Source organism: Xenopus laevis, chromosome 8L, assembly GCF_017654675.1.
Source record: "Xenopus laevis strain J_2021 chromosome 8L, Xenopus_laevis_v10.1, whole genome shotgun sequence".
NCBI classification, from domain to species: domain Eukaryota; kingdom Metazoa; phylum Chordata; class Amphibia; order Anura; family Pipidae; genus Xenopus; species Xenopus laevis.
In genome coordinates this window covers 131,802,579-131,825,887 of record NC_054385.1, presented here as the reverse complement: position 1 = coordinate 131,825,887, position 23,309 = coordinate 131,802,579, and the positions used below count along the sequence as shown (strand labels likewise).

Genomic DNA, 23,309 nt, shown 5'->3' with positions numbered 1-23,309 from the left:
CTGCTGTCTGTCTCTATCCTCTGAATAACTCGTGTACTCTGCTCTACTGACTGCTGTCTGTCTCTGTCCTCTGAATAACTCGTGTACTCTGCTCTACTGACTGCTGTCTGTCTCTATCCTCTGAATAACTCCTGTACTCTGCTCTACTGACTGCTGTCTGTCTCTGTCCTCTGAATAACTCCTGTACTCTGCTCTACTGACTGCTGTCTGTCTCTATCCTCTGAATAACTCCTGTACTCTGCTCTACTGACTGCTGTCTGTCTCTGTCCTCTGAATAACTCGTGTACTCTGCTCTACTGACTGCTGTCTGTCTCTATCCTCTGAATAACTCCTGTACTCTGCTCTACTGACTGCTGTCTGTCTCTATCCTCTGAATAACTCGTGTACTCTGCTCTACTGACTGCTGTCTGTCTCTGTCCTCTGAATAACTCGTGTACTCTGCTCTACTGACTGCTGTCTGTCTCTATCCTCTGAATAACTCCTGTACTCTGCTCTACTGACTGCTGTCTGTCTCTGTCCTCTGAATAACTCCTGTACTCTGCTCTACTGACTGCTGTCTGTCTCTATCCTCTGAATAACTCCTGTACTCTGCTCTACTGACTGCTGTCTGTCTCTATCCTCTGAATAACTCGTGTACTCTGCTCTACTGACTGCTGTCTGTCTCTGTCCTCTGAATAACTCGTGTACTCTGCTCTACTGACTGCTGTCTGTCTCTATCCTCTGAATAACTCGTGTACTCTGCTCTACTGACTGCTGTCTGTCTCTATCCTCTGAATAACTCCTGTACTCTGCTCTACTGACTGCTGTCTGTCTCTATCCTCTGAATAACTCGTGTACTCTGCTCTACTGACTGCTGTCTGTCTCTGTCCTCTGAATAACTCCTGTACTCTGCTCTACTGACTGCTGTCTGTCTCTATCCTCTGAATAACTCCTGTACTCTGCTCTACTGACTGCTGTCTGTCTCTATCCTCTGAATAACTCGTGTACTCTGCTCTACTGACTGCTGTCTGTCTCTGTCCTCTGAATAACTCCTGTACTCTGCTCTACTGACTGCTGTCTGTCTCTATCCTCTGAATAACTCCTGTACTCTGCTCTACTGACTGCTGTCTGTCTCTATCCTCTGAATAACTCGTGTACTCTGCTCTACTGACTGCTGTCTGTCTCTATCCTCTGAATAACTCGTGTACTCTGCTCTACTGACTGCTGTCTGTCTCTGTCCTCTGAATAACTCGTGTACTCTGCTCTACTGACTGCTGTCTGTCTCTATCCTCTGAATAACTCCTGTACTCTGCTCTACTGACTGCTGTCTGTCTCTGTCCTCTGAATAACTCCTGTACTCTGCTCTACTGACTGCTGTCTGTCTCTATCCTCTGAATAACTCCTGTACTCTGCTCTACTGACTGCTGTCTGTCTCTGTCCTCTGAATAACTCGTGTACTCTGCTCTACTGACTGCTGTCTGTCTCTATCCTCTGAATAACTCCTGTACTCTGCTCTACTGACTGCTGTCTGTCTCTATCCTCTGAATAACTCGTGTACTCTGCTCTACTGACTGCTGTCTGTCTCTGTCCTCTGAATAACTCGTGTACTCTGCTCTACTGACTGCTGTCTGTCTCTATCCTCTGAATAACTCCTGTACTCTGCTCTACTGACTGCTGTCTGTCTCTGTCCTCTGAATAACTCCTGTACTCTGCTCTACTGACTGCTGTCTGTCTCTATCCTCTGAATAACTCCTGTACTCTGCTCTACTGACTGCTGTCTGTCTCTATCCTCTGAATAACTCGTGTACTCTGCTCTACTGACTGCTGTCTGTCTCTGTCCTCTGAATAACTCGTGTACTCTGCTCTACTGACTGCTGTCTGTCTCTATCCTCTGAATAACTCGTGTACTCTGCTCTACTGACTGCTGTCTGTCTCTATCCTCTGAATAACTCCTGTACTCTGCTCTACTGACTGCTGTCTGTCTCTATCCTCTGAATAACTCGTGTACTCTGCTCTACTGACTGCTGTCTGTCTCTGTCCTCTGAATAACTCCTGTACTCTGCTCTACTGACTGCTGTCTGTCTCTATCCTCTGAATAACTCGTGTACTCTGCTCTACTGACTGCTGTCTGTCTCTATCCTCTGAATAACTCCTGTACTCTGCTCTACTGACTGCTGTCTGTCTCTATCCTCTGAATAACTCGTGTACTCTGCTCTACTGACTGCTGTCTGTCTCTGTCCTCTGAATAACTCCTGTACTCTGCTCTACTGACTGCTGTCTGTCTCTATCCTCTGAATAACTCCTGTACTCTGCTCTACTGACTGCTGTCTGTCTCTATCCTCTGAATAACTCGTGTACTCTGCTCTACTGACTGCTGTCTGTCTCTGTCCTCTGAATAACTCCTGTACTCTGCTCTACTGACTGCTGTCTGTCTCTATCCTCTGAATAACTCCTGTACTCTGCTCTACTGACTGCTGTCTGTCTCTATCCTCTGAATAACTCGTGTACTCTGCTCTACTGACTGCTGTCTGTCTCTATCCTCTGAATAACTCGTGTACTCTGCTCTACTGACTGCTGTCTGTCTCTGTCCTCTGAATAACTCGTGTACTCTGCTCTACTGACTGCTGTCTGTCTCTATCCTCTGAATAACTCCTGTACTCTGCTCTACTGACTGCTGTCTGTCTCTGTCCTCTGAATAACTCCTGTACTCTGCTCTACTGACTGCTGTCTGTCTCTATCCTCTGAATAACTCCTGTACTCTGCTCTACTGACTGCTGTCTGTCTCTGTCCTCTGAATAACTCGTGTACTCTGCTCTACTGACTGCTGTCTGTCTCTATCCTCTGAATAACTCCTGTACTCTGCTCTACTGACTGCTGTCTGTCTCTATCCTCTGAATAACTCGTGTACTCTGCTCTACTGACTGCTGTCTGTCTCTGTCCTCTGAATAACTCGTGTACTCTGCTCTACTGACTGCTGTCTGTCTCTATCCTCTGAATAACTCCTGTACTCTGCTCTACTGACTGCTGTCTGTCTCTGTCCTCTGAATAACTCCTGTACTCTGCTCTACTGACTGCTGTCTGTCTCTATCCTCTGAATAACTCCTGTACTCTGCTCTACTGACTGCTGTCTGTCTCTATCCTCTGAATAACTCGTGTACTCTGCTCTACTGACTGCTGTCTGTCTCTGTCCTCTGAATAACTCGTGTACTCTGCTCTACTGACTGCTGTCTGTCTCTATCCTCTGAATAACTCGTGTACTCTGCTCTACTGACTGCTGTCTGTCTCTATCCTCTGAATAACTCCTGTACTCTGCTCTACTGACTGCTGTCTGTCTCTATCCTCTGAATAACTCGTGTACTCTGCTCTACTGACTGCTGTCTGTCTCTGTCCTCTGAATAACTCCTGTACTCTGCTCTACTGACTGCTGTCTGTCTCTATCCTCTGAATAACTCCTGTACTCTGCTCTACTGACTGCTGTCTGTCTCTATCCTCTGAATAACTCGTGTACTCTGCTCTACTGACTGCTGTCTGTCTCTGTCCTCTGAATAACTCCTGTACTCTGCTCTACTGACTGCTGTCTGTCTCTATCCTCTGAATAACTCCTGTACTCTGCTCTACTGACTGCTGTCTGTCTCTATCCTCTGAATAACTCGTGTACTCTGCTCTACTGACTGCTGTCTGTCTCTATCCTCTGAATAACTCCTGTACTCTGCTCTACTGACTGCTGTCTGTCTCTATCCTCTGAATAACTCCTGTACTCTGCTCTACTGACTGCTGTCTGTCTCTATCCTCTGAATAACTCGTGTACTCTGCTCTACTGATTGCTGTCTGTCTCTATCCTCTGAATAACTCCTGTACTCTGCTCTACTGACTGCTGTCTGTCTCTATCCTCTGAATAACTCGTGTACTCTGCTCTACTGACTGCTGTCTGTCTCTATCCTCTGAATAACTCGTGTACTCTGCTCTACTGATTGCTGTCTGTCTCTATCCTCTGAATAACTCCTGTACTCTGCTCTACTGACTGCTGTCTGTCTCTATCCTCTGAATAACTCGTGTACTCTGCTCTACTGACTGCTGTCTGTCTCTGTCCTCTGAATAACTCCTGTACTCTGCTCTACTAACTGCTGTCTGTCTCTATCCTCTGAATAACTCGTGTACTCTGCTCTACTGACTGCTGTCTGTCTCTATCCTCTGAATAACTCGTGTACTCTGCTCTACTGACTGCTGTCTGTCTCTGTCCTCTGAATAACTCCTGTACTCTGCTCTACTGACTGCTGTCTGTCTCTATCCTCTGAATAACTCGTGTACTCTGCTCTACTGACTGCTGTCTGTCTCTGTCCTCTGAATAACTCCTGTACTCTGCTCTACTGACTGCTGTCTGTCTCTATCCTCTGAATAACTCCTGTACTCTGCTCTACTGACTGCTGTCTGTCTCTATCCTCTGAATAACTCGTGTACTCTGCTCTACTGACTGCTGTCTGTCTCTGTCCTCTGAATAACTCGTGTACTCTGCTCTACTGACTGCTGTCTGTCTCTATCCTCTGAATAACTCCTGTACTCTGCTCTACTGACTGCTGTCTGTCTCTGTCCTCTGAATAACTCCTGTACTCTGCTCTACTGACTGCTGTCTGTCTCTATCCTCTGAATAACTCCTGTACTCTGCTCTACTGACTGCTGTCTGTCTCTATCCTCTGAATAACTCGTGTACTCTGCTCTACTGACTGCTGTCTGTCTCTGTCCTCTGAATAACTCCTGTACTCTGCTCTACTGACTGCTGTCTGTCTCTATCCTCTGAATAACTCGTGTACTCTGCTTCTACTGACTGCTGTCTGTCTCTATCCTCTGAATAACTCCTGTACTCTGCTCTACTGACTGCTGTCTGTCTCTATCCTCTGAATAACTCGTGTACTCTGCTCTACTGACTGCTGTCTGTCTCTGTCCTCTGAATAACTCCTGTACTCTGCTCTACTGACTGCTGTCTGTCTCTATCCTCTGAATAACTCCTGTACTCTGCTCTACTGACTGCTGTCTGTCTCTGTCCTCTGAATAACTCCTGTACTCTGCTCTACTGACTGCTGTCTGTCTCTATCCTCTGAATAACTCGTGTACTCTGCTCTACTGACTGCTGTCTGTCTCTGTCCTCTGAATAACTCCTGTACTCTGCTCTACTGACTGCTGTCTGTCTCTATCCTCTGAATAACTCGTGTACTCTGCTCTACTGACTGCTGTCTGTCTCTGTCCTCTGAATAACTCCTGTACTCTGCTCTACTGACTGCTGTCTGTCTCTATCCTCTGAATAACTCGTGTACTCTGCTCTACTGACTGCTGTCTGTCTCTGTCCTCTGAATAACTCCTGTACTCTGCTCTACTGACTGCTGTCTGTCTCTATCCTCTGAATAACTCCTGTACTCTGCTCTACTGACTGCTGTCTGTCTCTATCCTCTGAATAACTCGTGTACTCTGTTCTACTGACTGCTGTCTGTCTCTATCCTCTGAATAACTCCTGTACTCTGCTCTACTGACTGCTGTCTGTCTCTATCCTCTGAATAACTCCTGTACTCTGCTCTACTGACTGCTGTCTGTCTCTATCCTCTGAATAACTCGTGTACTCTGCTCTACTGATTGCTGTCTGTCTCTATCCTCTGAATAACTCCTGTACTCTGCTCTACTGACTGCTGTCTGTCTCTATCCTCTGAATAACTCGTGTACTCTGCTCTACTGACTGCTGTCTGTCTCTATCCTCTGAATAACTCGTGTACTCTGCTCTACTGATTGCTGTCTGTCTCTATCCTCTGAATAACTCCTGTACTCTGCTCTACTGACTGCTGTCTGTCTCTATCCTCTGAATAACTCGTGTACTCTGCTCTACTGACTGCTGTCTGTCTCTGTCCTCTGAATAACTCCTGTACTCTGCTCTACTAACTGCTGTCTGTCTCTATCCTCTGAATAACTCGTGTACTCTGCTCTACTGACTGCTGTCTGTCTCTATCCTCTGAATAACTCCTGTACTCTGCTCTACTGACTGCTGTCTGTCTCTATCCTCTGAATAACTCCTGTACTCTGCTCTACTGACTGCTGTCTGTCTCTATCCTCTGAATAACTCGTGTACTCTGCTCTACTGACTGCTGTCTGTCTCTATCCTCTGAATAACTCGTGTACTCTGCTCTACTGACTGCTGTCTGTCTCTGTCCTCTGAATAACTCCTGTACTCTGCTCTACTGACTGCTGTCTGTCTCTATCCTCTGAATAACTCCTGTACTCTGCTCTACTGACTGCTGTCTGTCTCTATCCTCTGAATAACTCGTGTACTCTGCTCTACTGACTGCTGTCTGTCTCTGTCCTCTGAATAACTCGTGTACTCTGCTCTACTGACTGCTGTCTGTCTCTATCCTCTGAATAACTCCTGTACTCTGCTCTACTGACTGCTGTCTGTCTCTGTCCTCTGAATAACTCCTGTACTCTGCTCTACTGACTGCTGTCTGTCTCTATCCTCTGAATAACTCGTGTACTCTGCTCTACTAACTGCTGTCTGTCTCTGTCCTCTGAATAACTCGTGTACTCTGCTCTACTGACTGCTGTCTGTCTCTATCCTCTGAATAACTCCTGTACTCTGCTCTACTGACTGCTGTCTGTCTCTGTCCTCTGAATAACTCGTGTACTCTGCTCTACTGACTGCTGTCTGTCTCTGTCCTCTGAATAACTCGTGTACTCTGCTCTACTGACTGCTGTCTGTCTCTATCCTCTGAATAACTCGTGTACTCTGCTCTACTAACTGCTGTCTGTCTCTATCCTCTGAATAACTCATGTACTCTGCTCTACTGACTGCTGTCTGTCTCTATCCTTTGAATAACTTGTGTACTCTGCTCTACTGACTGCTGTCTGTCTCTATCCTTTGAATAACTCGTGTACTCTGCTCTACTGACTGCTGTCTGTCTCTGTCCTCTGAATAACTCCTGTACTCTGCTCTACTGACTGCTGTCTGTCTCTATCCTCTGAATAACTCGTGTACTCTGCTCTACTGACTGCTGTCTGTCTCTATCCTCTGAATAACTCGTGTACTCTGCTCTACTGACTGCTGTCTGTCTCTGTCCTCTGAATAACTCCTGTACTCTGCTCTACTGACTGCTGTCTGTCTCTATCCTCTGAATAACTCGTGTACTCTGCTCTACTGACTGCTGTCTGTCTCTGTCCTCTGAATAACTCCTGTACTCTGCTCTACTGACTGCTGTCTGTCTCTATCCTCTGAATAACTCCTGTACTCTGCTCTACTGACTGCTGTCTGTCTCTATCCTCTGAATAACTCGTGTACTCTGCTCTACTGACTGCTCTCTGGACCCCTGCCCCTCTATATGACAGTTGTATTTGACTTTAATGCACCACCAGTCCAACTATATAAACCAATGTGATTCTGCTGTCTGTCTCTGTCCTCTGAATAACTCGTGTACTCTGCTCTACTGACTGCTGTCTGTCTCTATCCTCTGAATAACTCGTGTACTCTGCTCTACTAACTGCTGTCTGTCTCTATCCTCTGAATAACTCATGTACTCTGCTCTACTGACTGCTGTCTGTCTCTATCCTTTGAATAACTCCTGTACTCTGCTCTACTGACTGCTGTCTGTCTCTATCCTCTGAATAACTCGTGTACTCTGCTCTACTAACTGCTGTCTGTCTCTATCCTTTGAATAACTCGTGTACTCTGCTCTACTGACTGCTCTCTGGACCCCTGCCCCTCTATATGACAGTTGTATTTGACTTTCATGCACCACCAGTCCATCTATATAAACCAATGTGATTCTGGCAGTTGAGGACTAGCATTTTGTGCCAGATAGTACCATATCTGGTGGAAGGAGGCCCTCCAAAATACTATTTTTAAAATAAAAAAAAGTGTTAGCTCCCTTTCCTTTGAGGGGAGAGGTCACCTGTATCTGCTCCACCCACCTATATTCTTGCTTTTTAAAACCATGTTACTTACTCATGAATCTGTGCCATTGCAGGGTAGAAGTGGGGCCCATATGAGTAAAAGAAAACACTTTGGCCAAGCTGGGGCCCTCCAGCCTATGATCTCAGCATAAAGTATTGAATAATCCATTTCTGCATAATGTACAGTCACCCTGTGGGAAAACCAGGTAGCCACTGTAATGTGAGGTCATATCCTGCTGTAACTTCCCCTTTAATCAAGGAAATGAGAAGTGTTTATTCAGCTCTCTCATTACTGGAAACTGAATGGGCTGAAACTGATATTTACACACGGAGGAACTGGCCCGTCTATCCTGCCCCCCTAAATACTGACCCCACATGGAAAAGCGGCGGGGGAGTCATGTACTAATAATAGAGTAAATCGTAGCAACCAATCAGACGTCTGACTCAGTAACTGCACAAGGGCCACAGCCCCCTGGGAAACAGCCTGAGCCGCACCCCTAAATGTAACTGCAGTTCTCGTTTCTTTGGATTGGGAAATACATAGTGGGGAACTCATTGAAACACAATTTCCACGACAGTATTGAGTATTAAAGAAACAGGAACTGAGGTCATTTATCTAAAAATGCTCCTCCTTAATAAGGGGGCACCGAGTGGGCAGAGTTTGGGTCTATAGGTGGCAGATAGCGCTCCCTGACCCACAAGGTATGATTGGATCCTTTTGAGTCACATCTCTACAGCCAATCACATTGATCCTCCAGCGTTGACTTCCTGAAACCCCTCAACAGTGCCCCCCAAAAGAACTATTTCCTGCTGACAACACCCCATTACAGCATACCTGCCAGGCCACGCCCCTCCTGGCTTTTATATATGAGGGGTCACAGGTAAGGCTGGGTGCAACCAACTGGACTAAAGGGGAAGTTTTATCAGAATAACACTGAACCTACAGTGACTCATATAGCACAGATGACATCACTGAGCGCAGACTATAACGGATGACATCACTAAGCACTGATCATTTACAGGAGACTGCTGGCACTTGTGTATTAGAGATGTATTAACATTATTAGCGACAGAGTTGCATTTGATGTAGCGGCACCGTCTCTGTTCCCAAATAAATAACCCTTATAATAAAGAGGGTCAATGAAACACTGATGGAAATATATAGGGCCCAGGGCCCTGACAGATAAAACTCTGTTACACTCTGATGGATTATAATCAGATATATTTCACATAATATACTCGCATATATGGCTCCTGCTTTATATGTTTAGTTCTTCTCTCCTTGGTTAAATTGTGGCCTCCTGTAGCCTCAACCCCCACTCACACAGGATCTGCAGACAGGGGAATGGTCACCCCCAATCACACTTGCACTGTATTTATATCTATGGTCAGTGGTGGACAGTGGATTCTGTGTGTTCTCTTTCACTTCTGCTCATCTATATGATCTATATTCTTTCTTTCTTACGAACACTAGGGCAAGATAGAGACAGTAGGACAAGATAGAGACAGTAGGACAAGATGGAGACAGTAGGACAAGATGGAGACAGTAGGACAGGATGGAGACAGTAGGACAAGATGGAGACAGTAGGACAAGATGGAGACAGTGTAGGACAAGATGGAGACAGTAGGACAAGATGGAGACAGTAGGACAAGATGGAGACAGTGTAGGACAAGATGGAGACAGTAGGACAAGATGGAGACAGTAGGACAAGATGGAGAAAGTAGGACAAGATGGAGACAGTAGGACAAGATGGAGACAGTAGGACAAGATGGAGACAGTAGGGTAAGATGGAGACAGTAGGACAAGATGGAGACAGTAGGACAGGATGGAGACAGTAGGACAAGATGGAGACAGTAGGACAAGATGGAGACAGTAGGACAAGATGGAGACAGTGTAGGACAAGATGGAGACAGTAGGACAAGATGGAGACAGTAGGACAAGATGGAGACAGTAGGACAAGATGGAGAAAGTAGGACAAGATGGAGAAAGTAGGACAAGATGGAGACAGTAGGACAAGATGGAGACAGTAGGACAAGATGGAGACAGTAGGACAAGATGGAGAGAGTAGGGCAAGATGGAGACAGTAGGACAAGATGGAGACAGTAGGACAAGATGGAGAGAGTAGGGCAAGAAAATAGGGTAAAATATGGGGCAAGATAGAGGCAGTACCACTTCACATCAGTATTGGCTAAAGTTCATCCCTTCACTTGTTGTTGAAGTACAACTCCCATCACCCACCAACAGTGTCTCATTGCAGGTAGTGCCCTGGTCAGACTCACACCCACCACAGGGCACCCCTAGTTAGTCTGACTGTACATGAGTATTTGGTTGCTGGAGGAACATGGTGGGAGTAAGAGATCACTGGTTATGTCTATAGAGATTCACTTTAAAGCACTTACCTGCCCCAGCAATAATGGTATTTGCTGTGAGCTGCTGGTTGGGTATAACTGAATCCTGGGGACCCCTTATCTTATACTCCTGTTTTTCTACAACTCCCCTTAAACAAACAATGACAATGCACCTTATTAGGGCCACCATCAGGGGCCCGATCTCAGCAAGGAGGCCAAATAAGAACTTGAACCCCCCCCCCCGACAATTAAGAAGAACAAACAGAAAGTTGTATCAGGATAAAAGTGCCCCCTCTCCTGGCACCTGAAGGCCAATTCCCTTTGCTAGTGGCGACACCTACAGGCCACACGGCTGTACTGTAATAATGGTTTAACAATAAAACAGAGAAAATTGGTGGAATTCAGTTTTTTATTATTGTTTTAATTAGTCACATGACTTTGGCCCTACGTGGGGGCCCGGCAGTAAAACAGTGGAGACGCATTGTTCCCTCCCTGTGTCCCATCTGTGATGTAAGGGTACCCCAACCCCCGCACATAAATCCAACCCAACGATATGCAGCAGGGCATTAACATCATGACACTACTATCTACCATCTGCTCCTGGACTGCTCTCCTTCCCATGGTCAGGAAGGGACTCTCTCTCCCCCAGTACTTACCCATGTAGAGAATTATTCTCTGTACTTCATGCTCCTTGGCTGCTCTCTTTCCCCTTGTCAGGAAGGAACCGCCTTCTGGGAAAGTAATTCCTATTACCCCCCCAGTACTTACCCAGGTACAGAGCTCTGATTTTCTGTACTTCCTGCTCCTGGGCTGTTCTCTTTCCCATGGTCAGACAGGAACCTACCCCTGGGTAAGTGAATCCAATCTCCCCCAGTACTTACCCAGGTACAGAGCTCTGATTCTCTGTACTTCCTGCTCCTGGGCTGTTCTCTTTCCCATGGTCAGACAGGAACCTACCCCTGGGTAAGTGAATCCAATCTCCCCCAGTACTTACCCAGGTACAGAGCTCTAATTCTCTCTACTTCCTGCTCCTGGGCTGTTCTCTTTCCCATGGTCAGACAGGAACCTCCCCCTGGGTAAGTGAATCCAATCTCCCCCAGTACTTACCCAGGTACAGAGCTCTGATTCTCTGTACTTCCTGCTCCTGGGCTGTTCTCTTTCCCATGGTCAGACAGGAACCTCCCCCTGGGTAAGTGAATCCAATCTCCCCCAGTACTTACCCAGGTACAGAGCTCTGATTCTCTGTACTTCCTGCTCCTGGGCTGTTCTCTTTCCCATGGTCAGACAGGAACCTACCCCTGGGTAAGTGAATCCAATCTCCCCCAGTACTTACCCAGGTACAGAGCTCTGATTCTCTGTACTTCCAGCTCCTGGGCTGTTCTCTTTCCCATGGTCAGACAGGAACCTCCCCCTGGGTAAGTGAATCCAATCTCCCCCAGTACTTACCCAGGTACAGAGCTCTGATTCTCTGTACTTCCTGCTCCTGGGCTGTTCTCTTTCCCATGGTCAGACAGGAACCTCCCCCTGGGTAAGTGAATCCAATCTCCCCCAGTACTTACCCAGGTACAGAGCTCTAATTCTCTCTACTTCCTGCTCCTGGGCTGCTCTCTTTCCCATGGTCAGACAGGAACCTCCCCCTGGGTAAGTGAATCCAATCTCCCCCAGTACTTACCCAGGTACAGAGCTCTGATTCTCTGTACTTCCTGCTCCTGGGCTGTTCTCTTTCCCATGGTCAGACAGGAACCTCCCCCTGGGTAAGTGAATCCAATCTCCCCCAGTACTTACCCTGGTACAGAGCTCTGATTCTCTGTACTTCCTGCTCCTGGGCTGTTCTCTTTCCCATGGTCAGACAGGAACCTTCCCCCGGATAATTAATTCCAATTGCCCCCCTCCCCCCAGTACTTACCCAGACACAAAGCTCTGATTCTCTGTAGATCCAGCTCCTGGACTGTTCTCTTTCCCATGGTCAAATTAAGGGTGGGGCTTGGTCCTGAACCCGTTCAATGCACTTGTCTATGAAAGGTCTCAATGCAACCAAAATAACCCCCCATGTTGACCAACCAGAGATAAAAAAAGGGATTTGCTTTGACCTCATCATTGTGTGGATGATGTCATAGTCCAATATGGAGCCACATGGGCTGCAATGGGATTGGGTGTCCTATTGGCTCAGTAATCAGGGAGCACTAATCTATTATATGACATCAGAGTTGCAGTCATACAGGAAGTTTGGGGTGCTAGAGACTGACACATACAGACCAGGACTAGGGTTCACATGAGCCAGGGACCCACTTGAGCCCAGCTCTCTACAAGGAATAAAGCCGCGCCCCTGGTGGATCAGAAGCCCCGCCTCCTATCTGCAGCATTGTAACTATAGGGACTATTGCTGCTGTTAATCAATCTCATACTTTCCTGCATGCTGTCTGAAGGCTTCCGGAGCGGGAAAGGGAATTCGTTGATTTACAACCAAAATCATTATTTTTTATTTACAAATAACGATCTATAAATCCTTCTCTACATTTTTTTCGCTGCCAGGCTGCCCAATAGCAACATGGCGGCCACATCCCTTGAGGTGGATAGCGTTGAAGCTCACACCCAGTACCGGATGTTAACATGCCGCCGCCCTTAGTTAAGATGGCCGCCTGCTCACTGTCTCTCCTATGGGACTGAAGCCGAAGTACAGAGAGCGCCAAGGACCAATCATTTTCCAGGACTCCTCCTCTTCCAGCGGCAGTGGTGCCCGGATGTTCCCGACTCCCTGTGCTCCTGCTGATAGAGAAGCTGACGGATGTATAATGGCTGCCCCGTCCTGAGAGCAGAGACACCCGGACCTGCCCGTGGGGCGGCAGCTGCAGCCGGAGGGGTAAGAGACCCGTGAGGAGCCCCCACCCCCTGTCTTTCCCATGATTTCCCAGCAGCCACTTCTCTCTGTGCCCTCCCCCCTACAGTCTGACTGTCCTGGGCCCTCAGATACCCCCCAGTCTGGGCCCCTGTGTCTCCCCTTAATCCTGACTGTCCCCCAATATTGTCACGTTATCTGTCCCCCCAAACTATCCCCACCCCCTGCCCTGACACCCCAAATCCCTCCCTCAGTGTCTGTCTGTCCCTCTATCCCCAGTCCTGCCCTTACACTTCCCCCCAAACCTGCCCCTCACTCACGTGTCTTTGTATTCACCCCCTTTATATACCCCAGTTGTAACCTGCCCCTCCCCCACTATTGCCCCTACAGTCTGGGCCTGTGTACCCCTCAAACCTGTTGTCTCCCACTTTACATTCTATGCTGCTCCCCTAAATCTAACCTAGTCCTGACTATTCCCATGTATATGTGTCCCTCTGTACCCCTAATCATGTACTGCCAAAGTGGCTGCACAGATCCTATCTGATCCCCATTGTAAGCAGCAGTCCTGTCCTGCTTTATGGCAGCTGAGATTCTAGCTATCTGTATAACAGAACATTCTGTCCCAGTGGCTGCACAGATCCTATCTGATCCCCATTGTAAGCAGCAGTCCTGTCCTGCTTTATGGCAGCTGAGATTCTAGCTATCTGTATAACAGAACATTCTGTCCCAGTGGCTGCACAGATCCTATCTGATCCCCATTGTAAGCAGTAGTCCTGTCCTGCTTTATGGCAGCTGAGATTCTAGCTATCTGTATAACAGAACATTCTGTCCCAGTGGCTGCACAGATCCTATCTGATCCCCATTGTAAGCAGCAGTCCTGTCCTGCTTTATGGCAGCTGAGATTCTAGCTATCTGTATAACAGAGCATTCTGTCCCAGTGGCTGCACAGATCCTATCTGATCCCCATTGTAAGCAGCAGTCCTGTCCTGCTTTATGGCAGCTGAGATTCTAGCTATCTGTATAAAAGAGCATTCTGTCCCTGTGGCTGCACAGATCCTACCTGATCCCCAGTGTAAGCAACAGTCCTGTCCTGCTTTATGGCAGCTGAGATTCTAGCTATCTGTATAACAGAACATTCTGTCCCAGTGGCTGCACAGATCCTATCTGATCCCCATTGTAAGCAGCAGTCCTGTCCTGCTTTATGGCAGCTGAGATTCTAGCTATCTGTATAACAGAGCATTCTGTCCCAGTGGCTGCACAGATCCTATCTGATCCCCATTGTAAGCAGCAGTCCTGTCCTGCTTTATGGCAGCTGAGATTCTAGCTATCTGTATAACAGAACATTCTGTCCCAGTGGCTGCACAGATCCTATCTGATCCCCATTGTAAGCAGCAGTCCTGTCCTGCTTTATGGCAGCTGAGATTCTAGCTATCTGTATAACAGAACATTCTGTCCCAGTGGCTGCACAGATCCTATCTGATCCCCATTGTAAGCAGCAGTCCTGTCCTGCTTTATGGCAGCTGAGATTCTAGCTATCTGTATAACAGAACATTCTGTCCCAGTGGCTGCACAGATCCTATCTGATCCCCATTGTAAGCAGCAGTCCTGTCCTGCTTTATGGCAGCTGAGATTCTAGCTATCTGTATAACAGAACATTCTGTCCCAGTGGCTGCACAGATCCTATCTGATCCCCATTGTAAGCAGCAGTCCTGTCCTGCTTTATGGCAGCTGAGATTCTAGCTATCTGTATAATAGAACATTCTGTCCCAGTCCTCAAGACACTAAAGACAACTGCACCTGTCTGGATATTGGTGAAATACATCTCCCAGCATCCTCAGCTGGTTGTAGAGCCAATTGTAGTTCATGTTGTGTTCCATGCGCAGGACCAGCTGACTGTAGATTTGGGAGAGCTCAGAGGGAGCAGCTTGGATACAGATGTGTGTTGCAGTTACGTGTCAGCAAGTCCCGGGGAAGGGATGGGATCTGAGGAACAGAATTTGTGTGGCGCATGGGTTTTCTGTCTAAGTTTGGCTCATGACTTGTGCAGAGATTACCTGATTTACCCCTCATCATTGTGACTGATAACTTTTATATCACTTCTGTTCCTTAAGGGGAAGTTGCCCTTTAAGATGTTAATCTATTGTAGGAGTTTTCTGTCATTGTGTGTAACTGCCTTTCCCTTCTGAACTGAATTTAAATATTCATGGGTCAGTGACCCCCTCAGCAGGGACTCCAATGTAAGGTTATCTTGTATAGGACGTACTCCATTCATCAGATCACCTCTGGTTTCCATGGTTAGTGACCGTAGCATCGTATCCGTGTTTTAAGCATCAGACTTGAGCTACAGCAGAACCATTTATATTGACTAACCTGAATCCAGAGCATTAGAACTTCCCCAGTACTGATGTGACCCCCACCCACCCACTCCTTACCACCAACCACCCACCCACCCACTCCTGATCCGCCCCCCACCCCACCCTGCAAACCATTATTATATACTTACTCCTGACTCATTTCCCATTTCAGATGTCACCAGAGGAGGCAGGTGAGAGTATTTAAATAATTAGGGACAGGTAATGCTATGTGCAGGGCCTGCCCAAAACACATCCGACTTGTGAGTTAAAGGATAGTTCATTAATCCACAGGGTAGGAGGTGCCATATTGATTCCCTTAGACAGTACAGTATGAGGGTATAGCTTATTGTGTGCCCAGAACATTCCTTCTCTGTATATTTGTATTTATACATATGGGAGGCTTGTTTTCCTGCACCTTTAATTCTTTCCCATTTCTGTCTGTAGGTTGCCGATAGGCTGGGAGATACCATTAGCACGGTGGGAGGGGACTGGGAGGAGCTGTTGAACTCTTGTTATGGCCCATTTGAAGAGGAGTCGGGAGGAGGCGTGGCCAGAAGAGAATGGGGATCGGGAGCATGGACTGTACAGTCTGCACCACATGTTTGATATTATTGGGACTCACCTGACTCACAGGGACGTGCGAGTTCTCTCCTTCCTTTTTGTGGACGTTATTGATGACTATGAGAGGGGGATGATTCGCAGTGGGCGGGACTTCTTGTTGGCTCTGGAAAGGCAGGGCCGCTGCGATGAGACCAACTTCCGGCAGGTCCTTCAGCTCCTGAGGATCATCACGAGGCACGACCTGCTGCCTTACGTCACGCTCAAGAGGAAGAGGGCGGGTGAGTGGAAAGAAACTCCGGTGGGAGCTGCCATATTGTTTGCCGGGCAGTTCTACCACACGGCTAATTGTGTCTCAGAAATGGCATTTGTAGAACTTCCCAAAAAAGCCTCATCTGTTCAGAAAAAGCAGAGCTACTTCTTAAAAGCAATCTGTGACCAGGAGCATGCTCAGATGGAACCAGATCCTGATTGGTTTTAAATGCCTTGTTCACCTTTAAATTAACTGTTAGTATGATGTAGAGAGGGATATTCTGAGACAATTTGTAATTGGTTTTCATTTTTTATTATTTGTGGGTTTTGACTTATTTAGCTTTTTATTCAGCAGCTCTCCAGTTTGCCATTTCAGCCATCTGGTTGCTAAGGTCCAAATTCCCCTAGCAACCATGCATTGATTTGAATAAGAGACTAGAATATGAAAAGGGAGAGGCCTGAATAGAAAGATGAGGAATAAAAGTAACAATTACAATATTGTATATTGTACAATATTTATATATTTGTAGCTTTACACAGCATTTGTTTTTAGATGGGGTCAGTGACCCCCACTTGAAAGCTGGAAAAAGTCAGCAGAAGAAGGCAAATAATTGTAAAACTATAGAAAATAAAAAATGAAGACCGACTAAGAAAGTTGCTTAGAATATGCTTATTAAAAATGTCCTTAAATGTGAACCACCCCTTTAATGTGAAACTCCTGGTGGGGCGGGAAGATCAGATGCCCCGCCCCCTCGCTACTCTGATCTTCCTGAATAACTAAAGACAATGAGCCCTATATGAGACTCCCTGGCCATTCACACAAATACTGACCTGACAATCCAATGAGCAATAACGTGGGCAGGTTTCATGTGAGTCGACAGTTATAACTGACATTACAATAGGACGTCCCTCCTGTGAGCTGATTGGTCAGATGCCAGCCCAATTAGCTGTCACGTTCTATCTGTTGCCTAGCAGCCAATTACGACAGGCCTGGAGTTACCTGGCCCCTCCCCTCCACACATCCAAAGCAGAACAGTTGCATGATGGGCCGTTACCTTCCCAGAATGCTCTGCAGAGACTCATACACGTGACTGGCTCTGTAGGCAACAGCAAACTGCACCCCCTGTTCTCACTAAAAGATAATTGAAAATCACAGTAAGCTCCTCTATAATATCCCAGGCTGCCCATGATTTCAAAGGGTAAATAAACCCTATGCTCAAGACCAACAACTGCAACCTGAGTGGGTACAATTCCCCTGCACAGCCCAATGGGGATCCAGAAAAGCTGATACTGAGAGATCATTGGCTAGATTCAAAGACAAACATGTTCCCTCCCGGCTGTATAATTGCCCTTCCCTAAATATTTAATTTCAGGGCAATGCATTGGCAGCCAATGTGAGTGGAGTTAGGAATGCTGGTGCTGCCACATAGCTCCGCTTTAATGGAACTCTCTTTTCTTTCTCTATCTCTCTCACTCTCTCTTCTCACTTCTCTTTCTCACTTCTTAATTTCTCTCACTTCTGTCTTTCTCTCACACACACTTCTCTCTCTCTGTCTCTCTCTTTCTCACTCTCTCACTTCTCTTTCTCCCGCTCTCACTTCTGTCTCTCTCTCTCACGCTTCTCTCTTTCTGTTGCTCTCTCTCCATACATATTACATCTGTGGCAAGGGAGGGGGAATAAAAGTGGGAAGGTCCAAAGTTCAGGAAGTGTGTTTAGTTGTCCTTTAAAGTAGTGAGAGTTTGTGTTTAAAGGAGAAGGAAAGGTTAAAACTAAGTAAGCCTTATCAGAAAGGCCCATCTAAATATACCAGTAAACCCCCAAAGTAATGCTGCTCTGAGTCCTCTGTCAAAAGAAATACAGCATTTCTTCCCTTCTATTGTGTACTCATGGGCTTCTGTATCAGACTTCCTGCCTTCAGCTTAAACCTCATTGCCCTGGGCTTGAGCATGCTCAGTTTGCTCCTCTCCCCCACCCCTCCCTTCTCTACTGTAATCTGAGCCCAGAGCAGGGAGAGACTCAGGCAGGAAGTGATGTCACACCACATTAATACTGCAGCTCCTATTCTAAACAAACAGAGAGTTTCAAGAGCTTTTTACTTAGGTATGGTAAAACATTCTACAGAATAAATATAGCATTCTAGCTTGTACTGTTGCAGCTAATCAATTGGCAATAAAATGCCTCTGTAGCTTTCCTTCTCCTTTAAAGGAGAAGGAAAGCTACTGAAGCAGTTTATTGCCAATAGATTAACCACAATAGTACAAGCTATAAGACTATATTTATTCTGTAGAATGATTTACCATACCTGAGTAATCAGCTCTAGAAACTCTGTTTGTTTAGGATAGCAGCTGCCATATTAGCTTGTTGTGACATCACTTCCTGCCTGAGTCTCTCCCTGCTCACTTATAGCTCTGGGCTCAAGGGGAGGGAGGAACAAACTGAGCATGCTCAAGCCCTAGCCCTGGAGGTTTAAGCTGAAAACAGGAAGTCTGATACAGAAGCCCATGAGTACACAATAGAAGGGAAGAAATATATATATATATACACCTTACTTAGTTTTAGCCTTTCCTTCTCCTTTAAACACTGTCCCTGTCACTAGCGCCCATGTTACACAGTAGTAGTAGTGGCCCCTATTCTGTGGCCCTGTTACTGTGCTTGGGAGTGTTACCCAGTGATATAAAGTGTCATTAGCCAGTCAGATTGTGGCCAGTATAGTGGTGGCACCTCATTAGGTCTGACCCTGGTATATCCGTGTATAGGAGGTCAGGTGAGTGTATTATATTGGGTGTCGTTATTGTAGTTCAACATCTTCTCTTCCTCCTTCCCTTCAGTGTGTCCGGATCTGGTGGACAAATACCTGGAAGAGACGTCCATTCACTACGTAACGCCGAGGGGCCACAGCAGTACAGAGGCCGACGGTGACCATCCGCGCACGCCAGGTAACGAGTATTACGCCGCAGGGAGATGGGAGGGGCAAAGCCGGCCTCTTATCTCATCAACCAATCAGCAACAATCGTTTACAGGTCGGCTGTTTGAAGCAATGCTACTGGGGGAAATGTGCCCTTTGTTGTTATTGGTGTGTTTGTGGGGCGGAGCTGTACTATTTAAAGGGGTTGTTCACCTTTAAATTAACTGTTAGTATGCAGTAGAGAGGGATATTCTGAGACAATTTTGACTTATTTCGCTTTTTATTCAGCAGCTCTCTAGTTTGCAGTTTCAGCCATCGGGTTGCTAGGGTCTAAATTCCCCTAGCAACCATGCATTGATTTGAATAAGGGACTGGAATATGAATAGAAGAGGCTTGAATATATTAGAAGTAACAATAACAATAAATGTGTAGCCTTATAGAGCATTCGTTTTTTTTAGATGGGGTCACTGACCCCCCCCCCATTTGAGGAAAGAGTCAGAATAAGAAAAAAGCAAATAATTTAAAAATGATAAAAAAAGAGAAAATGAAGGCCAATTAAAAAGTTGCTTAGAATTAGCCATTCTATAACATTGTAAACGTTTACTTAAAGGTGAATCACCCCTTTAACAACACATAGGTCGGGTCTATGGCTTTTTCCAGCTCCCGTACTAATCAGACATGTTTGTTTTATAACATGAACTCCTTTTTTATTCCCTCTCCCAGCACCTCCTCACCACCCTGTCGTCTGCTCCTCCCCGTCTGGACCCCAGATCTGCACAAAGCGACCCGTCCGGGGCCGACCCCCGCTCAGCAGCCAGAGGAAGAGGAGGAAGTCCGTCACCCCTGATCCCAAGGAGAAACAGACCTGTGGTGAGAATCACAGCGCCCCCTACAGGCTCAATTTCTCATACTATATAAATAGAACATTCAGCTTAAAGGGGGTTCTTCACCTTTAAATGGACTTTTAAGTGGGATATTCGGAGACAATGTTCAATTGGTTTTCATTTTTTATTATTTGTTTGTTTTGACTTATTGCACAGTCTAAAAAAGTGAATCAGGATGCATTTCACTGCATGTTGTTCTTGTATAACTATGCATGTGACAAATAAAGAATCTTATCTTAAAGGGATACTGTCATGGGAAAACATTTTTTTTTTTTTCAAAATGAATCAGTTAATAGTGCTGCTGCAGCAGAATTCTGCACTGAAATCCATTTCTCAAAAGAGCAAACAGATTTTTTTATATTCAATTTTGAAATCTGACATGGGGCTAGACATATTGTCAATTTCCCAGCTGCCCCAAGTCATATGACTTGTGCTCTGATAAACTTCAGTCTCTCTTTACTGCTGTACTGCAAGTTGGAGTGATGTCACCCCCTCCCTTTCCCCCCAGCAGCCAAACAACAGAACAATGGGGAGGTAACCAGATAGCAGCTCCCTAACACAAGATAACAGCTGCCTGGTAGATCTAAGAACAACACTCAATAGTAAAAATCCAGGTCCCACTGAGACACATTCAGTTTTCTCTTTTGAGAAATGGATTTCAGTGCAGAATTCTGCTGGAGTAGCACTATTAACTGATGTGTTTTGAAAAAAACATGTTTTCCGATGACAGGATCCCTTTAACAGCTCTCAATTTTGCAATTTCAGCCATCTGGTTGCTAGGGTCCAAATTCCCCTAGCAACCATGCACTGATTTGCACAGAGAAAAGTAGCAATAACGATTACAGAGCATTTGTTTAATGGGGTCAGTGACCCCCATTTGAAAGCTGGAAAGAGTCAGAAGAAGAAAGGAAATAATTCAAAAACTATAAAAAAAATAAACCATGACCAACTGAAAAGTTGCTTAGAATGGACCATTTTATTACATACTAAAAGTTAAGGTGAACCACCCCTTTAACTGTCATTCCTTATTGGGTTAGTCTGGCATCATTTCCCATCATCCCCTGTGAGTATCTGTGCAGATTCCAATATGATGTGACTGTTCCTATTTGTGACCCCCAGATATCCGGCTGCGAGTGAGAGCAGAATACTGTCAGCATGAGACCGCCCTCCAGGGAAACGTCTTCTCCAACAAGCAGGACCCTCTCGAGCGACAGTTTGAACGTTTTAACCAGGCCAACACCATCCTCAAATCCAGAGACCTCGGCTCCATCATCTGTGACATCAAATTCTCCGAGCTCACCTACCTGGACGCCTTCTGGCGCGACTACATCAACGGCTCTTTATTGGAGGCCCTCAAGGGCGTCTTCATCACGGACTCGCTCAAGCAAGCCGTGGGCCACGAGGCCATCAAACTGCTGGTCAACGTGGACGAGGAGGACTATGAGATCGGCCGCCAGAAACTGCTGCGAAACTTAATGGTGCAAACGGCTCTGTGAGGCCGAAACCCACGGGAATATAAAAAAAAACACTTACAAAGGCGACTTTTGCCCAGCAGGAATAAACCGCCGATCACCGGGGGTTAACTCTGCTTAGTAAATGGCCTTTAAAGGATAAGTAAACCTTTAAAATAAGTGAATGTAAAATTGATGAGGGCGTCCTTTACATTCATTATTTATTTGGTTTTAATTCCAAGATATTAAGGGATACATGTACTGACAACTTCCTTGACTACTTGCTGGTCAGACTGGTGGGAAACTGACCAGCAGGTGGCGCTGTTGTAACAAAACTCATTTAAATTAAAAGGGTTGTTCACCTTTAAATTAACTGTTAGTATGATGTAGAGAGGGATATTCTGAGACAATTTGCAATTGGTTTTCATTTTTTTACATCTCTGGTTTTTGACTTCTTATTTTTATTCAGCAGCTCTCCAGTTTGCAATTGCAGCCGTCTGGTTGCTAGGGTCCAAATTCCCCAAGCAACCATGCACTGATTTGAATAAGAGACTGGAATAGGAGAGGCCTGAATAGAAAGACGAGGAATAAAAAGTAGCAATAGCAAAAAATGTGTAGTTCTAGAGAGCAAATGTTTTCAGATAGGGTCAGTGACCCCCCCATTTGAAAGCTGGAAGGAGTCAGAAGAAAAAAGGCAAATAATTAAACTATAAATAAAGGAGACCAATTGAAAAGTTGCTTAGAATTAGCCGTTCTATAACATATTAAACGTTAACTTCAAGGTGAACCATCCCTTTAAGGTATGAAAATTAAAATTACGGAAAGATCTGTTATCTGGAAACCCCCAGGTCCAGAGCCTTCTGGTCTCATCCCTATACCCTGTACTTGATCCCAACTTAATCCTTCTTGGTGGCAAACCCCCCATTTGAAAGCTGGAAAGAGTCAGAAGAAAAAGGCAGATGATTAACTATATATAAAGGAGACCAATTGCAAAGTTGCTTAGAATTGGTCTTTCTGTAACATACTGAAAGTTACTTTAAAGGCAAACCACCCCTTTAACTGCACATTAGTGATGTGCGGGTGGGTAAAATTGTACCCGCACCCGACCCTAACGAATCTGGCTTCCATCTTAGGGCCCACGCCGACCCACCCCGCCGATGACGTCACAAAAGGGGTGGGGCAGGAGGCGTGCGTCTTTAAAAAATGGAGCCGTCCGTTCAGAGCAGGAAAAAGAGTTTAACCCGGACCCGCCACCCGCAAATGAAGGTGCGGGGTCGGCCCTAACCCACCCGACCCCCGGGTATCAGACCTGCCCGCACATCACTACAGTACATGTATCCCATAATATGTTGGAATGAAAAACAAAGTAAATAATGAATGTAAATGACAAAAGTGCTTAGAATCGCCCCCTCATCAATTTTACATTCAATTCTTTTAAAGGTTTACTTCTCCTTTAACCATGAGTTCACCCCCATTATTTTTCAGTACTTTTTTTTGATAAATAACTATAAAAAAAAAAAAAAAGGAAAACAATCCAAATGTATTGAAGGGTATCACTGTGTTGCTTGTGAGGCGGTGAGACGAGGAGCGAACCTCCACGCTGTGACGTAACGCGAGTATATATATTTCTGTACAGATTTATAGATATATATATATATATAGAGATCAATATGGAACCTTCTCACCACAAATGGCTTTATAAGTTTAATAACGACATCGTGTGACTTACAAAGTCTCTCTTTTTGTGTAATTTATAATAATGGACAATATTCGCCAAAAAACAGTTCCGGCCCTTTAAATATCCCATCATTTTCGCTCAC

General features: G+C 45.8%; 1 protein-coding gene across 1 annotated transcript; it reads left to right on the top strand.

Annotated features, from left to right (window-relative positions):
- Window positions 1-13,003: 13,003 nt before the first annotated feature.
- Window positions 13,004-23,013, top strand: dedd.L (death effector domain containing L homeolog; the record flags this gene model as incomplete). The annotated part of the gene is given in 5 exon segments (NM_001094769.1): window positions 13,004-13,108; window positions 15,883-16,277; window positions 19,078-19,185; window positions 19,878-20,024; window positions 21,158-23,013. Coding segments are annotated over 4 exon segments (957 nt in total). The 3' UTR covers window positions 21,535-23,013.
- Window positions 23,014-23,309: the final 296 nt, after the last annotated feature.